This window comes from Onychomys torridus, chromosome 7 (genome assembly GCF_903995425.1).
Source record: "Onychomys torridus chromosome 7, mOncTor1.1, whole genome shotgun sequence".
NCBI lineage: Eukaryota > Metazoa > Chordata > Mammalia > Rodentia > Cricetidae > Onychomys > Onychomys torridus.
The window spans coordinates 26141282-26162493 of record NC_050449.1 but is presented as its reverse complement, the minus strand read 5'-3'; the positions used below and the strand labels follow the sequence as shown (position 1 = coordinate 26162493).

The 21212-nt window shown below is 45.5% G+C and overlaps 1 protein-coding gene and 1 pseudogene across 1 annotated transcript; one reads left to right on the top strand and one right to left on the bottom strand.

Annotated features, from left to right (window-relative positions):
- Positions 1–221: 221 nt before the first annotated feature.
- LOC118586743 lies at positions 222–18342 on the bottom strand (annotated as a pseudogene).
- Positions 18168–20715, top strand: LOC118586986 (transmembrane protein 45B-like). The gene is made up of 4 exons (XM_036192470.1): positions 18168–18282; positions 18712–18896; positions 19318–19463; positions 20604–20715. Exons 1-4 carry the CDS (start codon positions 18168–18170, stop codon positions 20713–20715), a joined length of 558 nt encoding a protein of 185 aa, XP_036048363.1.
- Positions 20716–21212: the final 497 nt, after the last annotated feature.

Sequence of the window (21212 nt, the reverse complement as noted above, 5' to 3'; positions counted from 1 at the left end):
CTTATGGCAGTACCATCATTGACATTTATTTGTTCCTAATTCAATTCCATTTCAACTACCTGATGTTGAGCTTGAGGTAGCTGCACTGTGGTTGCATTGGTAGGGCAGTGGTATGGCTCAAAGTACCACCTGGAACATCAGATTTGATTTGAACGCCTGAAACCGTTTCCCCATTTGGCTTTCAAATCAAAACAAAGAGAAATAAACCCCCAACCGTTTCCTTAGTGGTAAAAGTACAGTTCTTTTGTGAGCATAGACATGATACACGGGATCCACTTCTTCACATGGAAAGTGGCATCAGGGGAGAAGGACTTGAATTCTGTCGCTACCTTCCAGTTAACACGAATAAGAATGTACATAAACTCAAGCTTGTGGGCATACAGTTTCAGCATGGTACAAAGTGACTGGATGGACCAGGACCTGTCCTTTGAGTTTCTCCAGGAGTAGTAACCGGGTGCTGTAGTTGGAGACCTTCTCTCAGCCCCCGCCAAGCCATTTTAGACAGCCCACTTATAAAATAAACACAGACACTTATATTATTTAAACTGCTTGGCCATTAGCTCAGGCCTACCGTTGTCTAGCTCTTACTCTCACATTTAGCCCATTTCTATTAATCTATACTTTGACACATGGCTCATGGCTTACCTGTACCATACATCTCGCTTCTCCTGGCGGCAGCTTGCAATCTCTCTGCCTCCCCTTCCTGTTCCCAGAATTCTCTTCTCTGCTTCTCCCACCTATACTTCCTGCCTGGCTACTGGCCAATCAGCATTTTATTTACACAGAGTGATATCCACAGCAGGGGGCCGTAGAGTAAGCATACAGGAAGTCGGCTTCCACGGGTATCTTCTGGCATGCCATGTCATCGTCAGTCCCACTGTCTGTCTCAATGCCACAGTCCAGCTCCATACCCCGGCAGGCCTGGATGATGAAGAGTTTGGGCTTTCCTGTCAGGCTTCCACAGCAGTTGCCTCTGAAGTAACTAGTTTGTTTTTTCAGTTCAATGGGCCCATTTGTTCCAAAAATGGCTGATTCCTTCATCACCGTGGCTTAGAATCACACAAACAAAATTGCTCGTTTTGCTGTAGTCCTCTTTAGAAACCTTATCCATCAATTCCACAATTTCTTCACAAGTAAGGTCATTCTTATTCTGAACTTCGTATTTCCGGCCCATGAATGTCTCTCTGAGTTAGGCTGCGTCGACATCAGTACCAGACCGAGGGGTCATTCCAGTGCTTTTATGAAAGTTCTTATTATTAATTATTATACACACACCCATTTCAGGGTAATCCATTTTATAACTATTGTCCAGATATATTCCTGAGTCCGTTGATTTGCTTCCATGGATGGTCTTTACTTCAAAATTATTAATGGATTTGGAATCCACTGAGATTTCATTGTTCTTCATGGTCACTTTTCTTAACAAGCCGCTCCAAGACCCATGACGCAGGACACCCGGCTTCCATCTCCTGAAATTTAAAATCTTAAGCATTAGTGCTGCTACCCTATTCCAGCATAGGAGCGTGATTCCCCGCCCACCTAAGTGGCTGTGGAAGAACTAAGGCCAAGCCATGACTGAACTTATGCTCTACCCATACTGCCTCTAGCAAAGATGGCAGTGAGGTCATATGACCTGCCGGGTTTGACCTTAGCCAAGATAGTGGCTAGACCATGTGGTTGCCCTCTTTAAGATGGCAGCTCCTGATCACATGATCACCTCTATTAAATATGGTGCCTGACCATGTGTTCATGTGGCTTTCTATTTTTTGTTTTGTTTTGTTTTTTGTCAAGACAAACTGAACAGGGAAGAAAGAGGCAAAATGAAGCATTTAAAAGTTAGCAGAAACAAGTTAATGTGGCCGTCTCTCAAGCTTCCGTAGCCGCAGCAGAAGCACCCAGTGTTAGTTGTTTGGCAGCACTCTTTTTCTGAGAGGAAATGTCATGAAACACGACAAAATCCACTAAGAAGAGTTTTTATTAAGATAGGAAAGAGAGACAGACGTGAACAGGCCTGTGAGAAACACAGTGGTCAAGAGAGGAAGCGCCGGCTTATAAAGGCTGGGCTGCAATTGTGTACAAAGACTCATGTGGCTACTCCACGCATGTGTGTAGATCACATGGCTGTGCAGCGCGCTTTATGCAACCACGCAAAGCCCTGGGGTCCTGGTCAGGTGAGACCTTTTTTTGAGCCAGAAATAGCTGGGTGGAAGTGTCTAGGTCGGCCCGGCATGCCCAACTTGGAGGCATGCTGTGACTTCATATCAGGAAGGACCCCACACCAAAGCCCTACAGGTGGAATGGGAGGTCCTGGCAACAAAGTCAACTGACAGAGAGAAAAGATTTAAGTGATAGAATTACAGACAAGGAGAGGAAGTAGAGGCAAGGGGTGTACATGCCAATAAAGGAACCTGGCGACAGGTGATGATGCAATTGCTTAGCAGAGGCTGTAGGACCATGGGGTATAATAGTGCAAGACAGCCAAAGGACCGTCACAGAGGCTATGGGCCATGGAATTCAGAGCACAAGCTGCCACCATATGCCATGGCATAGGGGCAGGGGCCGAGTATTGGTGTAATTATTAAGGCCACTCCACACAGTTAAAAGGGAGGTTTATTTTGTGGGGTAACTTACAAGTGAAGAGATAGGTAACAGGGTCTGGGAAAGGTGTAGCGCAGTCCTGCCATGTTCTCTAGAGAACTCTGCTCCGTCTACCTCCAGCGTGCAGGGTCCAGGAACCAAGAGAGCCAGTGCATCCAAATCTCGGGTCTTCAGCGTCCTCCCTCAGTCCCACCTTGTAGGCGTGACCATTACTGAAGCCTCAATAGGGGTTGGAACTTCCAGGTCAAACCTGGAATGGCTACCCACTACAGCCGAGGGGTTGTGAGCCCAAAAGACAGTGAGCAAAATGAAACTGACCTCCAGTGTTCCAGAGAGTCAGCAAGAATGAATGGCTCGAGACAGCTAACGGACTGTCATCACAATGGCTATGGAGGGCATAGGCCGGAGGGGCTTACAGCCCCAAAGACAAATGGAACCAGCCCCGAGAGAGAGAGACAGAGACAGAGACAGAGAGAGAGAATGAATCCTCAGTTATCCTCAGTTGTGGGGAAATGGCCAAAAGGGAGGCCGATGATGCAGGTGTTGGATGAAGTGAGTGGTGAAGGTCCCAGGGCTCCTAGCACGTCTCAGCCAGCAGGCAGGAGAAATGCACCAGGAGGTCCCCTGCCAAGTCACTAGCACCAATGTTATAAATTATTACATGGCGGGAGTGGGGGGGGATAGTAATCTCACATGTGCAGGGAAATGTGCTGGGCAAATGCAGTGGTGGGCATGGTGGCAACCCTCTCCATCCAGGCACGGCCGTAAAGCATTCACAACCCAGAAGCTGCATCCACATGGAGAGCTTATTATAATAGAGAGATGAAGAAGCAGAGAGACAGAAAGAGAGAGACAGAGGACGGGAGGAGGGGTCAGGGGTGCACACCTTGTGGGAGTGGAGGGAGAAAAGGGGCAGAGTTTTCCCTTAAAAAAGACACTTTTACATCAGGACACAGGGTGGTGCCAAGGAGCAGGACCAGAATATTAACAATTATATTTAAGAGAAGAAAGAACTTCTCATTGTTGAATTCTCTGTATGAGATTCCTCAGTAAGTGTGAAAGAAGAGCTTTTAGGAGTCCATACACATTTGGAGAGAGCTTTGCCCTGAGAGAAGAGAGAAGAAAGAGGTGGCTGAGGCATTTCTGTCAGCCAGAGAAGACAAGAGCGAGAGGCATCTGGAAGAGTCCGCAGCAAGGGGAGAACCTAGTAGACAAAACATGGCCAGCAGATTTGGTCCATGAGAGAAGCAGGGTGGGGAGCAAGAGAAGAGGACCAAGAGAGGGGGCAGATCAAGAGAGAGGACCAAGAGAGGGGCAGATCAAGAGAGAGGACCAAGAGAGGGGGCAGGTCAAGACAGAGGACCAAGAGAGGGGGCAGGTCAAGACAGAGGACCAAGAGAGGGGGTAGGTGGGGGGGGGCAACAGAGGGGGCAGGTCAAGAGAGGGGGCCAACAGAGGGGGCAGGTCAAGAGAGGGGGCCAACAGAGGGGGCAGGTCAAGAGAGGGGACCAAGAGGACCCACGAGAATGAAGACAGCACGTGGCTGAAATGGCAGGCTTACATAAGAATGAGAAGCTGGGAGAAGGGAAGCTCATGAGCTGGAGAAGCTTAGGGTGGAAGGTGGGGTGAGAAGAGCTGACAGGAACCACAGGTCCTGAGTCTGGACTCCAGCATGCTGTCTGTTCTACCTCTTGTCAGTCATCCTCCTGTGGTAAAAAGCATCAATCGTAGCAGCAGACAGCAAGTGCCAGGCCAGGAGCAGAAGAGGAGAGGAGAAAGAAAGAAGCAAGGAAGTTCTTACAGAGTGAGGGGAACACTCAGAATGAAGAGCAGCCCTGAACTCTTAGAGTGGAGCTGCCGAAGGCTTCTGTAACTTGCAGATGGGAAACAACAGACAGTCTTAATGTAGGGGACTCCCTAACAGTCTAAACATTTTCCGCTCCAAAGAAGGCAATGGGATCTTTAGATGAGTGACACCCATTAAGGAGGTTTTTGTGGATCAAACAGGTCTAGAAAAGAGAGAGAAAAAAAAAATGTCTCTATGACTTCTGGATCCCTTTTGGAAATGTGGTCAAAGCCACAAAGGAAACCAAAGCTCAATTCCTATCATCCCAGGACATCAGCAGGTCTGAGCAAAGCTCAGGAGAACCTTTGAGCCCGCAGCTCTAGGGGTTTGTGTTTATGGTCAGTTTTGGATTACGGGGCAGAGGTCCTTAGTGGAGACCCGGGGAAATTCACCAGCCAAAGGCAGGGGCTAGGGAAGGGTACAGATGAGGAACAGGCAAAAAGCTGCAGTTCTGATGCTGAAGTTCTGGCAAGAGAGAGATGGGCAGGAGTCCTGATGGGGAAGAGGAAAAGGCTTTGGCTGGAAGGGCAAGAAGCCTGTGGAAGGGAAGAAGAGCACATGGTATCGAGGGAGGGGAGCCCCCTGCCCAGGAGGATCCATTGAGGCTTACCTCTCGAGCTCTTGGCCAAACAAAATGTCTGAAAATGGATGAAGGGAACTCAGCAAGTACAAGCCTCCTGTGGGGTGATTTGTCTCAATCTGTCTTTGTTTGGGAAAGGAGAGGAGAAATGGAACTCAAGAGTCAAGTTGTTCTTCAGGTAAGATACATGCTAACACTACAGCTATTATGGTGGGGGTCCAAGGCAAGAGGCTTCAGCCCTGCCAGAAAAATCAAAGTGTCTACTTGTTGTAGTTAGGGTTTCTATTGTCGCAACAAAACACCATGACCAAAAAGCAGGGCAGGATCCTGGAGGCAGGGTCTAATGAGGAGATTGCTGCTTGCTGGCTTGCTTCCCATGGCTTGCTCAGCCTGCTTTCTTACAGAACCCAGAACCACCAGCCCAGAGGTGACACCGCCCACCATGGGCTGAGCTCTTCCCCGTGATCACTAATTGAGAAAATGCCTTTCAGCTGGATCTCCTGGAAGCCTTTCCTCAACTGAGGCTCCCTCCTCTCTGATGACTATGGCCTGTGTCAAGTTGACACACAAAAGCAGCCAGTGCGCTACTCTTACATATTTTGAAGGAATGGGAAGTCCTGCACCGCGAGCAAGCAGGCTTGGCTAATACAGGATCTGTGCTATGGGACATACATGCCTTTGGCTACATGACATAGATCAGAGCGACACGAGAAAGGGGAGAGAATGGCCAATGTGTGGTTGCAGTTAGGCTGCCTTAGACCGTCCGGCGGGGGCCTGGTTTTGTTTTCCACCCTATTCACAGTCCTCCTTGCTTGTAGCCTAGACATTATTGGAAGTTCTAACTGGCAAAGCTACTTCTTGCACTTTAGAAGATGAGGCCATCTCAGTTTCAGAAGGCCAAGATCCTCCAGCTAGTGACCAAAGGGCAGTGCCACTGTCAAGCCAAAAAGGATTAACCAGAAACCTTAACATCTAATGGAGTTTGCCAGACTTGCTTTCACCCCACATCTTTCTTCCTTATGGTCCCTCCTGTTTTGATGGTGCTGTCCATCCCAAGCCTATTTAGGAAATAGATAACTCCTCATTTTAAAGCACCACAGGCAGAGCAGAGTTCTAAGTCTTGCCCACAGCCAACTGAGATTACCTGGGGTGTGGGAGTTGAGGCTTGTCTTAATCAGTGTTCTGTTGCAGTGAAGAGACACCATGACCAAGGCAACTCTTGTGAAAGAAAGCATTTAATTGGGGCTGGCTTTCAGTTCAGAGGTTTAGTTCATTATCATCATGGTAGGAAGCATGGTAGGAAGCATGGTAGCACACAGGCAGACGTGGTGCTGAAGAAGGAGCTCAGTGTTCTACATCAGGATCTGCAAGCAACACGAAGACCGAGACTCTGGGTATGGCATGGGCTTTTCAAAACCTCAAAGCCCACCCCCAGTGACACACTTCCTCCAGCATAGCCTTACCTCCTAATTCTTTCAAATAGTGCCACTCGCTGGTGAGCAAGCACTCAAATCTTTGAGCCACTGGGCCATTCTCACTTAGAGCACCACAGGGCTGGAATGGGCTAAGACCAGCCCTGCTGGGACAGTGTCACCATACTTAGCATGTGAGAAGCCATGAATCTGAAGGGAGAATTAGGCAGGATGTGATAAGATAGATTATATCCTTCAAATTCATGTGCCGAAATCCTAATTCCTAGTACCTTAGAATGTGAGATTTGGTGGTAGAGCCTTTAAGAAGCAATTCTGGCCGGGCGGTGGTGGCACACGCCTTTAATCCCAGCACTCGGGAGGCAGAGCCAGGCAGATCTCTGTGAGTTCGAGGCCAGCCTGGTCTATAGAGCAAGATCCAGGACAGGCACCAAAACAACACAGAGAAACCCTGTCTTGGAAAACCAAGGGGGCAGGGGGAGAAGCAATTCTGTTAGATATGAAGTCAGTGGGTGAGCTCTCATCTAATACAAACTAGAGTCCTTATAAGAGGAGTGTTTGAACCCAAGCACATACCAAGGGAAGTCCATGTGATAGAGGCAGGAGAAAGACATGCATCTATAAGCCAAGAAAAGAGGACCCAGACAAAAATCACAACTTTTGTTTTGGGTTTCAATCTTCAGAACTGTAAGAAAATGAATTTCTATCATTCAACATCCCCACCCCCACTTTAGGGCTTTGTTGTGGCGGCCTAACAGACTATACAACCAGTTTAGTTTCATATAGTGAACAATAAAGAGGAATTATTAGGACTGGGGATGTAGGACTGGTAGAGTCCTTGCCTTGAATTTCATCCCTAGCCTGGGGTGTTCAGTGGGGTAGAACTATTCATAAGTGTATTAGCTACTTTTCTGTTGCTGTGATAAAATACCATGACCAAAAGCAACATATAGGACAAGAGTTTCCTTGGGCTTATGGTTCCAGAGGGAGAGAGAGAGATCATAATGGCAGGAGAGGCAGGAGGGGGAACAGCCAAAGCAGGAAGCTGAGAGATCAGAACTTCAGCCACAAAACATGATGCAGAAAGCAAACTAGAAATAAGTGGGTGATGCTATAAACTCTCTCAGCCTGCCTCCAGTGACATACTTCCTATAGCAAGGCTACACCTCCTAAACTTCCCCGAGTAGCACTGTCAACTGGGGACAGCTGGGGACCAACATGCCCAAATATCAGAGCGTATGGAAGGCATTTCTCATTCAAACCTCCACATTGCATTCCCTGCTCCACAGTCTTCTGGCCATATCATAATGCAAAATGCATTTAGTTTCAACTTCAAAAGTTCCCATAGTCTGTCAGTCTCGGCATTGTTAAAAGTCCAAAGTCTCTTCTGAGACTCAAGGCAATCTCTTAACTGTGATTCCATGTAAAATCAAAAAGCACATTGTATGTGCTTCGCAACATACAATGGCACAGAATAGGCATTACCATTCCAAAGGGGAGGAATTGGGGCACAGTGAGGTAACACTGGACCAAAGCAACACCAAAACCCACCAGAGAATCCTTTTCCTCTCATGTCTTCTACCTTTTCATCCACGGAGTTCAGGATTATAGGCTGGGGGAGAAGAGTAAGAAGGAGTACAGGGAATCAGGCCCACCCCACCACTCCAGCTGTGCCGTTCTGCCAACGTTCCCCTAGACACTGAAACCAGAAGGAAACTGCTACCTAAACCATGAGCTCGTTCTCACCGCTGCTGTCCTTGAGAACACTCGTCCCTTCCTGCCCCTGCCATACAGTGCACGTGGTTGTAAGAGGCTAGAGCCACGCACTGAAGTGAGACAAGTTGGGGATGTGGCTTTGTGAAAAGTGTTGTCTTGAGCTTGTTTCTCTGCTGGTGGGGCTTTGGTTTGTATTGGAAAGTCCTGTTGTGCAATGGCCACTCTTCCTGTGTAGATCACCAAGCATGTCACTGAAGTGCTCACTTTTTGGTTTTGTTTGTTTGTTTGTCTGTTGTTTCCGAGACAGTGGTTTCCCTGTGTAGCTTTGCGCCTTTCCTGGAAACTCACTCTGTAGCCCACGCTGGCTCGAACTCACAGAGATCCGCCTGGCTCTGCCTCCTGAGTGCTGGGATTAAGGCGTGCACCACCACCGTCTGGCTAAGTGCTCACTTTCTATTTGGTTCTTATTTTAAAGAAATACATAGTATGCATATGACATTGAGGAAAAAAAATGAAACTTACTAGTCAAAGGTTTCATTTTTTTTTTTTAATGAAGCAGCCGTTTCCCTTCATTTGAGAGGTGACAGGACAGTAGAAGGATACCTCAGTTGGAGAGAAGACCACTCAGGCCTTAACCTATTTAGTTATCCAAATTATTAGAAACCTATTTCTTTCTAGTAAGATAAGTCATTGCCTGGTTTCTCCTTTACTAAAATGGACCCATCCTATAAACTCTACCATTTGTTCCACAATGTAGCTCATCCAGTGAGGCAATCCATTAATCTGTGAATGGGAGAAATCTTCCTCCTCTATCTCTATCCACAATCAATCAGGTCAAGGTTTGCAGCCTCCCATACAGGCCTGCCTCGCACCAGTGTGAACTTTAGACCAATTAAAAGGTAAGAGCAGTGCTGGGCAAAATGGTATCAAGCACACAGATGCAGATAAAGACTCAGAGTTTACATAACCTATTCAGGAAAAAAAAATGAGGAAGGACAGGGAGAAGGAGAAGCCAATTCATCTACAAAGTTCCAGCATGCGTTTGCAAAGCTGGTTTTTCTGCACCATTAAAGTCAATAAAATGGACTATCACAGGCTTGATCTTAACAAGAATCTGAGTTAACCATTAAGCAAAAGAATGAAAGGAGGCTTGGCAGTTATATCAGAATAAAGATATGGTAGATAATTTCTTTCTGCAAAACAGAAGGAAAAAAAGACAATGTATAAAACTAGACAAATCTGTCAACACCAATCAATCACTTCATAGAATTGGGAACTAACCAGTTATTAGCAACAAACTGAGAGAAGCATTTATTCTTGGGAAGCTTCTATCTTCAGCCAAGAAATTTATGCCCATAGATGCTTTTCACTTGCTCAGTCGATAACTTTTAAGTAAGATCAGCTGACTATGAAAATGCTGGCACACAAAGACTAAATTCCAAGTGATGGCTGAGGGGCTAAAGAACTCTTGGCTTTATTGAGCATGAGAAATGAACATGTAATGAATACTCAGGAATGGGAGGGGAACCCCGCTTTGCTAGCCCCTCATTGCAGTCCCACTCATAGTGAGCACCGGACTAATGAGGAACTTAGCAAGGAGAGTTTTGCAATAAAGTTATATAGAAGGATTGAGAAAAATCTCTCCACATATCCCCCATGAACATGTTGAAGAGACCTGAGAAATTCCAGAAACAAGTGAAGGTCTAGAAATACAGGAAAGCTGGCCATTGCCAACCCATATACAGATAGGTTGACATAGACTGAATGCCATGCAGAACTAAAGTACTGAAGCAAATCTATACCCGAATAATTGGCTGACTACTCTAAATAATTTGTTATGAAAATAGAGATGAGCTGGGTGGTGGCAGCACATGCCTTTAATCCCAGCACTTGGGAGACAGAGGCAGGCAAATCTCTGAGTTCGAGGCCAGCATAGTTTATAGAGAGAGTTCCAGGATGACCAGGGCTACACAGAGAACCCCTGTTTCAAAAAACAAACAAAAGAAGATTCATGACCTCATATGAAGCTGGAGAGATGGCTCAGCGGTTAAGAGCACTGGCTACTCTTCCAGAGGTCCTAAATTCAATTCCCAGCAACCACATGGTGGCTCACAACCATCTATAATGGAATCTGATGCCCTCTTCTGTCAAGCAGGCATACATGCAAACACTCATATACATAAAATACATGAATAAATAAATCTTTTTTTAAAAGGAAAATAAAGGTATAGCCTTTATGAAATCAAGCTAATAAATTAAAGAAGAAAAATTATAGCTAAACGAAGACAGAATTTGTACCTCATGGAGGAGATAGAATCCATAATCCAGGCAAGTCTGTCTGGAGTTGCTACAATTAAAATGGACAAGACATAGAAACAGTAAATTATGAACTACTCCAAAGATCAAAGACGAAGGAAATTGGAACAAATTCTAAAGGGCTATATTTAATAGACAAAGACTTGAATGCAATTATTTCTAATATGTTCAGAGAATTGAAACTGTTTGAGGGATTAAAAGAAAATGACTCAGCCGGGCAGTGTGGGTGCATGCCTTTAATCCCAACATTCGGGGGGCAGAGGCAGGCAGAGCTCTGAGTCGAGGCCAGCCTGGTCTACAGTGTGAGTTCCAGGAAAGGCACCAAAACTACACAGAGAAACCCTGTCTTGAAAAAAAAAGTTGCCAACCTCATTTTCTGCCCAGTCAGCAGGCGCGCGCACACACACACACACACACACACACACACACACACACACACACACCAGGGGAAGGCCATTCCCATGCATCCAAGGCACTGGAGTCCTTGACACAACCTTGCACATATAAACAACATACATTCACTCAGGGCTTCCTCTACTTCCCACACAAAAGACAATGGAATAATATTTTTTTAAGGGGGAGGGTGTTAGAGATTTGGTTCAGTGGTAGAGCACTTGGAAGAGCAGAGGAGGAATTGTGGGAGCCAGAGGGGTCAGGGATACTGGGAGAGCATGGCCTGTGGAATCAACTAAGCAGGGCCCATGGGGCTCACTAAGACTGAAGCGGCAATCTTGGAGCCTGCATGGATCTATGCTAGGTCCTCTGCATATGTTATGGTTGTTGACTTGGTGTTTTTGTGGTACTCCCAACAGTGGGAGTGGGGAGTGTCTCTGAATCTTTTGCCTACTCTTGGGACCCCTTTCCTCCTACTGGGTTCCCTTGCCCAACTATGATGTGAAGGTTTGTGCCTGGTTTCATTGTATCCTGTGCCAAGTTTGGTTGATGTCCCTGGGAGGCCTGCTTTTTTCTGTCAGCATAGGCTTGGAATCACTCTACTATGCAAGATTAGATGAAGGTACAAAAATGTTAGCACATCAGGAAACTAAAGAAAACAAACAGGAAGCTCCTAGTACCTTGCCTGACTTTGCAGGGTAGAAAGAAGCCATATAAGAACTAGGGATGTGGCTCAATTGGTAAGGTGCTTGCCATGCAGGCATGAGCACCTGAGTTTGAGCCCCAGCAACCAGGTAAAAGCCAGTCATGGGGCATGTGTCTGTAACTCTAGCACTGGAGAGTGAAACAGGTGGATCTTAGGCACTTGCTGGCCAGACAGCCTGGCCAAAATTGTGAATTCCAGGTTCAAAGGCAGACCCTATCTCAAAAAACCAGAAAAGGATACCTTAGACTTATGAGTACAAAAAGTAACAGTGTGGGGTGATACCCGAGTATGAGTCTTCACTGCTAATATGAGATGAATTTTTGAGCTGATAAAGGTTGCCCTATCAGAATTTTCCCAGGGGCCTGCCCTAAAAAGATTTCTCTCAGGGTCCTGGGGAAGATGCTACAGCCAGCATGGAATATTCTGAGGGAAAAGAATCTATGTACACCATGCTCTTTTGTCTGTTTACTTTATCTCTCTAAGATAAAATTCTGTCTATGCAGCTTCAGTTTTGTCCTGACACTCAGCTCCTCTCTATCCCTTCTTTTTCTGTCCTCTCATAGCCCTAGTCATAACTAAGTTTTTATGCTCTCAACCTCTTCTTCATCCTCCATTCCTCTGTCCTCCATCTTTCCTTCCTCTTCTCCTGATCTGACCCAATCCCTACTCATCCAAAACTCTGCCCTGTTCTCCCTTCTCCAGCCACACAACTCTGCCCAGCCCAGGAATTCTGCCCCAGCCTTCCTTGCATCTGGTTATGCAAAAAAGCCCTTTAGTCATGAGTCAATAGCTCTGGAATGCCACTAGGCCTGAAGGAAAGGGATGGTCTGAGCTTCATTTGCACAAGGAACAAAACTATGTATCTACATACCCACGTGTCTCCTAGTCTTAGAGGCAGGCATTGTCTCTGTAGGGGTGTTACCTAGTTCAGATCAGCAGTAGGTCTGAGAAGCTTATACTGTTTGCCATTATGGCCTAGGAATTATGGGCACCCAAGAAATTGATAGTAGGAAACTGCTTATGTATTAAAAGCCAATATTCCCTGATATTTTACTTTCTTCTAGAAAAATTCCTTGACCCTTCTAGGTATAACTTTATCATATACAGCTGAATCTCTATTTCCTATACCTGCGGCCTGCAACTTTGCCCCAAAGATGATCTGCCTATTTTGCAAGATGCCCCAGCCCTATTGAGAGAGAGAGGAAAGAAAAAGGAGAAAGAGAGGGGGAGATAAAGAAGGAGGGAAGGGTATAGAGAGAGAGAAAGAGAGAGCATTGTACACCCGTGTAAACACATCATGCGCAGAAAGGGAGGGGAGGGAAGAGGAGAGCGAGAGTTGAGAGACTGCTAGTGAATGAATAATGAATGAATGAATAGGAGGAAGCTAGATCGCTTGGTGAAAGCATTCACCTCCCAAAGACAGTCAATGAAGCCTAGAATGGGTGACTGCTTCTTCAAATGTCGGAAAGCAAAAGAAAACTTAACATGACAGCCCCAAAGAATAGAATAACATTCACACAAAAGCCATTCCAAAGAAATGGAGAGTTATCAATTACCAGAACACAATTCAAAAATAACTGCTTTAAGGAAGCACAGTAAGCTTCACAGACTGATGAAGAAATCAGACAATCAATTCAAGAACAAACCAGGAAGTCCAGCAATAAGAAACCCAATGGGAAGAGGCCCCATGCCTGAGTCATCAGCCCTGCCACCACCACAGCCAGCATGCCTGGCAGTGAAGTCCATGGCATGGGTCAGGTGTGTGTCATAGCTCCAATCTTTTTTTTTTTTTTTCCCCTGAGACAGGGTTTCACTATGTAGTCCTGGCTGTCTTGGAACTCACTCTCTAGACCAGGCTGGCCTCGAACTCGGAGATCTGCCTTCCTCTGCCTCTCGAGTGCTGGGAATAAAGGGTGAGCTGCCAGGCAGTGGCAAAATCTTAGGAACAAAATGGGAGCAACAGCCACAGTTAAACGATCGGCTTCACTAAAAGTGAGGAAATGAAAAAGTTCAAGAAGGGTCTGTATGAGACATGGAGAAATTTCCTTTGTCCTGGTTAAAAGACCAGGGAAAGGCATCTCCCTGTCAGCACTCTGACAGTCATAGAGACATGGTAACGTAGAAAGAAAAAGTTAGAACAGGATCTACTACCATGTTGAGCTTTACTGCTGGTTCTGAGGAATTTAAGCAGTTGAGAATTGCTTGTTCATCATGTATCATGACCATGAAAAGAGAATCTACATGCTTGTGTCAAGAATCTTTCTCCCATCTTTCATGTTCTTTCAATCACCACAAATTCCTAAAGAAAAATAACACTTTCTAGGGAATAAATCTTAGTTAACATTCACAACTTTGATGAATGGAATAAAAGCACATCATGTCTGAGGTTTGGTTTTTTGGGTTTTTTGTTGTTGTTGTTGTTGTTTTTTTTTTTTGGTTTTTCGAGACAGGGTTTCTCTGTGTAGCTTTGCGCCTTTCCTGGAACTCTCTTTGGATACCAGCCTGGCCTTGAACTCACAAAGATCCACCTGCCTCTGCCTCCCAAGTGCTGGAATTAAAGGCGTGCGCCACCACCACCGGCTATGCCTGACTTTTAACAACAGTGTCCTCCCAGTTTGCCGGACGTGGCACTGTGCTCACACTTGCACATCTCTAGACGAACCATCAGCTTGTATATGTTGTCAATTCTCTTTTGTCCATTGTCTATGGTTTTTCCTTACTAATTTGTAAAGGCTGGGCCTGGAGAAATGGCTCAACAGTTAAGAGCACTGGCTGCTCTTCCAGAGGATCTGGGTTCGATTCCCAGCACCCATGTGGGAGCTCACACCTATCTGTAACTCCAGTTCCAGGGAATCAGATTTTCTCTTAGACATGCACACAGGCAAAACACCCATACACACAAAATATATTGCATCAAATTTGAAAAAATAAGTTAAAAAAATGTGTAAGGGCTTTATAATGTAACTGGCATTCACTGTATAGCTACCACAGTTTCCTGATTTGTTACCTTTCCAGCTTTTAGATTAACTGCACTTGTGTTTACACATGGCTTTGTGGGCCATGGTGTGCATGTAGAGGTGAGAGGGCAGCTTGTGGGAGTGGGTCTTCTTCCACCAATGTTAGACTCGGGTCATTCGGCTCAGCAGCAAGTACCCTTACTCACTGGGCCATCTCACCTGCCCCCTTTCCATCTTTGTGACATAAAAAAAAGGCTTATGTAATAAACTTTCTTTTCTCTAATTGTCTCCTCTGCATCTATGCCTCGAAAGGCTTTTACACTGAATTCAATACTTACCTGTCCTCCACTTCTCCCACACCATTTCTTTTTAACACAGCCTCAGGGCCAGCCATCTTCTCTGCATCCCTAAATTACCTGACATACAATAATACTACAGTGATGTAAAGGCCTTTCACACGAAAGGAGTTGATCCTTGTTGGTGCAGTTCATAACTTGCAATCAATTTTGCTTCTGGAGGGGATGGTTTTTTGAGGCAGTATCTCATGTAGCCTAAGCTGACCTTTCATTCCCTAGGTTGGTGAGGATGATCTTGATCACCAGATCCTCCGCTCTCCATCTCCTAAGTGCTAGTATTATAGGCATGCAATGTACCACCACCATGATGGGCTTAAACTACATAGGTGGAAAGACTTTTCATTCATGCAAAACAGCTGGGCATGTTGGTATATCCTTGTGATTCCAGTGCTAGGAATATAGGCAGGTCTGTAGAGCTCACTGGTGGGCCAGCCAGCCTAGCATGGTGGGCTTTAAGCAAGTGAGAGGCCTTGTCTTAGAGTGAGGTGGATGGTACTCCTGAGAAGTAATACCTGAGGTTGCCCTCTGGCCTCTACACATACCCACACACATGTCTTACACACACACACACACACACACACACACACACACACACACACACACGGCTCTGTGTGTCTATATGTATTTATATGTCTTCATCCTTCAGTTACCTAACAGTTGTCCCCATCTTTTAGGTGACCTAAAACATCGATGGCAAACTTTAAGGGCCACGCTCTCCCAGGGAGTTTCTTTCTGATATTTGGACTATGGTGGTCAGTGAAGTACCCAATGAAGTACTTTCATCAAAGGGGCCTGAAGAAGAACAGACTGAGCCAGCAGCAGCAGCGCATTGAGATCATTGAAGGTGCAGTCAAGACTTTGTTTGCAGTCATTGGTAAGGACAGAATTTTGTCTGCGTTATCTCCTCTCACACCCAGAACCTTCAACCCATTTCCTGGATCCTGTGAAATAGATGTCTTCCAAGCAGGGACTGTGAGTCTGTTTTATTTTGCTACCCCATGTTTACAAAGCTTTATATCATAGTGTATATGTTATATACACTATGAAAAACTACCAAGTAAACCACAGTTTTTTCCCTACAGAAGTTGCAGAAACGGAACAAACACTATGCGGAAAACAGAAAATACAAATAAAGTAGGGGAGGGTAATGTTTTAAAGCAACAGAAATCACTAAATAGGATTTAGTTTAAAATAAACAATCTTCCCCCAAATAGCCCTTTTCTGGATCTCATAGTTAACAACCACCTCATTGGCGTATCTTCCACCCACAAGCAGCAAGCATTTGCCAGGAGGGATATCCACAGGGAGGCCAACAAGGCAGGCAACAGAAAGGTTGAGAAAGTCCTCAGAGGGCTGTGAGGGATTTGAACCCTGCCTCTTTCTCCCCAAATCCCCCACTGCTGCTCTGCAGCAGCTCTTCAGGGGCTGTCAGTGACAGCAGTAACAAGTGCTCCTCTGGGAACCACACCTGCTGAGGGCCCTGAGGGAGCTTATTCTCAGGTGGCCTCTGCCACTCGGCCAAGGCCTACCATTGTCTGGGCATGAAGCAGTGACAGGAACACCCTCCTGCAAGCAGAACGTAACACCTGCCAGATCTAGCCAAGACTTCCTCCAGGCACCAACAGCTCTTTGTGGAGCTCATGAGTAAGAAGACCACACATGCCTTGATGGTAAGGGAAGCATCAACCCTGACTTTTTTTTATAAAAGAAAATACGCTAAATTGTATTTGCCATCCTGGCTGGGTAAAAGTGACATCTAGTACCTCCAGTTCTCCTACCAGATGCCAGCAGCTCCGTGTTCTGAGTACTGGGAAACAGGAGGACGCACACATAGTCCCCACTTCACAGGACTTCCATTCCATTATCAGGGCACTTTTCCTGGATCATTTCACAAACTTCCTGATCCCTTATAGGTGAGTGCAAATTTGAATGACTTCCAGGCATCCCCCAAACATTTTAGATACCAAGCATAAAGGCCAGTCTGCCTTTTAAATGTGATAGAAAGTGGAAGAGACAAAAGCCATGAGTGGTACAGGCTGTAATCCCTGCACTTGACAGTCAACAAGATGGCAAATTTGGGGCTAGCCTGGGCTTAACAGTGAGATTGTCTCAAAAAGCAAAAACTAAACAATGAAAAAAGAGTGACAAGAACCATGAGCTACCTCACTTTTGTCTCTCTTTAGGCACCATGGCTAGCAACTGTGAGGCCTCACATTGTTCACCAGTGTTGTAAGCAAAGGGCAGAGGAAGGTTACCCACTCGATGGCAGCCCCAGCACATACCCAGGAGCTGCTTCCCTCTCTGGGACCTGCACAATGGCCATCGTGGTGGCTTCTAGTCAATGTCCTTTCAGCCTCATTCTCTTTTGGATTTCTGCATTTCTCACTGACACATAATCCAAAGAGTATAGTAGGCTTTCTTTTGGGCCACTAACCAGCTCCCAAATCGTGACGCAGAGACATTATTAGTTATACATGCTCAGCCTTATCTTACGCTTGTTCACTAGTCTTATAACTTAATTTAACCTGATGTCTTCATCTACATTTTGTCTAGGGACTTTTTAACTTCCTTTCATTCTGTATGTCCTACTCCATGTCTGCTGGCTGGTAGCTGCCTGGCTGGCCCCTGGTGTCTCCTTCTCTCCCTCATTCTCTTCTCCCTTCTTAACCCTAGATTTCTCCTCCTACTTATTCTCTCTGCCCGACAGCCCTGCCTCTCCTTCTACTGCCTAGCTGTTGGCTATTTAGCTTTCTATTAGACCAATCAGGTACCTTAGGCAGGCAAGGTGAAACAGCAACAGTTAAACAAATACAACCCATCTTTGCCTAGTTAAAGTAATATTCCACAGCAAAAGATCAGTGTCTGGGTCACACTATCATCTAAGGGGAAAGGCTCTAGTCTATCTCCACTGGGGAGCAGATTCCCTGGTGACCAGGATGTCCTATTTCTAACATTGCTTCTGCCCTATCCTCAAACCCTCAAGGAACATCCAGAACAGGTGATTCCACAGGCTTCTCAGAAACATTTTGCACGGCAGTAGTTCCGCAGTCAGCCCGCTGACCTGTTGGCCTCTGTCATCTGGACCTGGCTCACGCCTGCAGGCAGTTCTTGCTGTCTTGTGTTTGTCTTGTTGAAACCTTTCCCATTTCCGTTTTCGCTCTCACTTCCTGGCAGGGATCCTGGCAGAGCAGTTTGTTCCAGACGGGCCTCACCTCCACCTCTACCATGAAAATCAATGGACAAAGCTAATGAACTGGCAGCATAGCACCATGTACCTCTTCTTTGGTGTCTCCGGACTCATCGACATGCTCACCTACCTTTACTTCAACATTGTGCCCCTGGGAGTAGACAGAGTGATTTTAGCTATGGCAGTATTCAATGAAGGTAAATTGGATGGAGAAAGGGAAAGAAAAATGGATAAATTGAATTTACCAGAGATCAAACTTTAAAAGAAATATTAATGTATAATGACTTTCTCAGAAAATCAATTCTCAAGACATATTATACGTGTGTGGGGGTGTTCACTCATTCATCCAACTTCTGACAAACCAGTACCATAGCTGACCTATTACCCCTACTCTGTATTGCTTGTTATGGATCTGCAGACAGATATATTATTTTATCGTCTCAACAGACCCACAAAGTGAACAGTCTGCATGTGTTTGCTGCTGGTTAATGTCATGTAAACTGGCTTCCTGAAATGCTAAAGAACATTGATTTAAGTATAGGGGGGGAATTCCAATAATCGGGAAAGGCCAGAGTGATCTTAAGTAGAAACAAGCAAGTTTCTGATAGTTATCATTGTTTGTACAGGTTTTCTCTTCTATTACCACGTTCACAACCGACCTCCACTGGACCAGCACATCCACTCACTCCTGCTCTTTGGTTTGTTTGGAGCAAGTTTCAGTATCTTCCTGGAGGTGATCTTACGGGATAATATTGTGCTGGAGCTTTTCCGAACCAGTCTCCTTATTCTTCAGGGAACCTGGTTCTGGCAGGTAATCATCCACATTCAAGCTCTTCATATGGTCTGGGTTGAGAAGCCCCCTCGGAAATGCCCAAGTGACTCGTTGCCTGAAAATACAGCAGATAAAGTGGGGTCGGGGGTGAGGGTGTGTATCTGGTCCAGATGACCTTTTTATCCCCACACCACCCTTGACCTATGCGATTTTTCCCCACTAATAGCTTGCTGGTACACTGTATTTACTAAATACACATATAAAATGCAAGCCCCAAAGTTTAGTTATTTTTAAATCACCCTATACAACAACCAAACTTAACTTTCCTGTGAATAGGGTTTGTGTGTGACTCATGCAGGAATTGAGGTAGTGTAGAACACAGAGTCACTCTGCGGGCCTTGGAGACAACCGGATTGCTTCGCAGACAACCAACCAGAAGCTTTCTCCTCTACTCCTACAGATTGGATTTGTCCTGTTCCCCCCATTTGGAACACCAGAATGGGACCAGAAAGACATGGACAATGTCATGTTTATTACCATGTGCTTCTGCTGGCACTATCTGGTTGCCCTTTGCATCACAGCCATCAACTACTCTCTTGTTTACTGGTATGTTTGAAACAAATTTTGTCAAGTTTTTTTCTCCCTAACTAGACTCAAAGTGTTGGTGGTTAACTTCTACTACTTAATTACTGCCAATTCCATGCTAAGCTCTGCACGAGCACTCTTCACTTGCAGGGCTGTTACCACAACTCTTACCCGCCAGTGAGTGTAAGGAGGCTCGGCTATATTAAACTGCCTGACTGGTCATGCTAAACCTAGGTTTCAAGTACAGTTCAGATTTTAAGCTGGTGTATAATAGGCAATTCTCAAGCCAGCAATCGGCCTGGGTTGAGGTCCCTGCTGTCACTGGTTTGGTGGACCCATCACCTACTTCCAGACTTGTTTTGCTTATTTCCTAAATATACAGACATCAAAATATGTCCGAGAGCAGGAAGTGCTTTCTAATTACCTTTTAACCTAATATAGACTACAGAACTATCGACTCTTTGCACCTACTGTCCCAGGCACCACATGTGACCCCCTTAATCCTCCTCATTTACTATTTATTGTTTCCTTGTTAACAAATGAGGAAACAAGGCTCCAAAAGGCTGAGTAATTTGACCAACTACTAAATGGAAACAAAACTGAAATTTGGCATGTGTTATGATGGAGACCTGTTACTGTAGAAGCTGCCCCTCACTTTTCCCCCAGGAAAGGAGATATACTTCACCCAGGAAGAACCCCAGGGACAAAAAAAAAAAAAAAAAAAAAATCCTCCAGCTCTACTTTCTGGAAAGTAAAATAGCTAGATCGGGCCGGGCGGTGGTGGTGCATGCCTGTAATCCCAGCACTCGGGAGGCAGAGGCAGGTGGAGCTCTGTGAGTTCGAGGCCAGCCTGGACTACAGAGCTAATCCAGGACAGGCTCCAAAGCTACAGAGAAACCCCATCTTGGGAAAATAAATAAATAAATAAATAAGTATTGGTAAGAGGCCTAAATCTACTAATTCTAATCTCAAGAATATCTTGGTTACCATTGAGTCTTTTTTTTTCTACTGTGAATAGAATCCCGAGAAGGCACATGTGTAGATGTGCTATCACCATGTTTAATAGACACCTGAAAAAAGGCTCTGCTGTTCTTTTATATCGTGGAGTTAGTGAACAGAGGACTTTAATGGCTGATTTAATGGTTCCTATGTCTACCACAGCTTTCTGAGTCGGGTGAAGAGACATGCAGAAGGAGAAATCATCGGGATTCAGAAGCTCAAATCTGACCACACTTACCAGTCAGCCCTTTTGAGTGGCTCGGATGAGGAGTGACATCAGGCCTTGGGGAGTGGAGACCTCGCATCCTTTGTGAATGGCGGAGTGATTGTAGCATGCCCTTTACTTTAAGGCTTGCTTTAGTGTGCTCTTAGCGCTCCATATTTGCATTCCTCAGCTAATACAAAGCTAGAGGCTCAAATACAGGAAAATAGACCTCAGGTGGTTTTTATGTACCATGCTATTTGGATATTTAAGTATAATTGAACTTATCAAGTCTGTATTAGAGTGATACCATTCATACAGAAGAATGAACACCTTTCAGCACAAGCCTGTTCTTGTAGAGGAGTTGCTGTAAGACTCTGAACACCCTCAACAGGACGTGACTGTGTGGATGAAGTGAACTGTGAATCTGACAGGACAGTACATGCTGCTTCAGATAACTTCCCCCTCTTCTCTTAGTCACACAGGTCCTTTCTTCTCAGCACAATGTGTCAGAACTTAGGGAATGACAGACAGTGCCTTCAATTCAGAGCCAAATTCTAACGTGTTTT

What these genes read in the sequence shown, in the direction of transcription:
- LOC118586986 (XM_036192470.1), top strand. Translation starts at nt 18,168, where the DNA reads ATGTACCTCTTCTTTGGTGTCTCCGGACTCATCGACATGCTCACCTAC. An exon ending in AGGGAACCTGGTTCTGGCAG is followed by an intron (nt 18,897 to 19,317) that starts GTAATCATCCAC and finishes CTACTCCTACAG; the next exon opens with ATTGGATTTGTCCTGTTCCC. An exon ending in AACTACTCTCTTGTTTACTG is followed by an intron (nt 19,464 to 20,603) that starts GTATGTTTGAAA and finishes TGTCTACCACAG; the next exon opens with CTTTCTGAGTCGGGTGAAGA.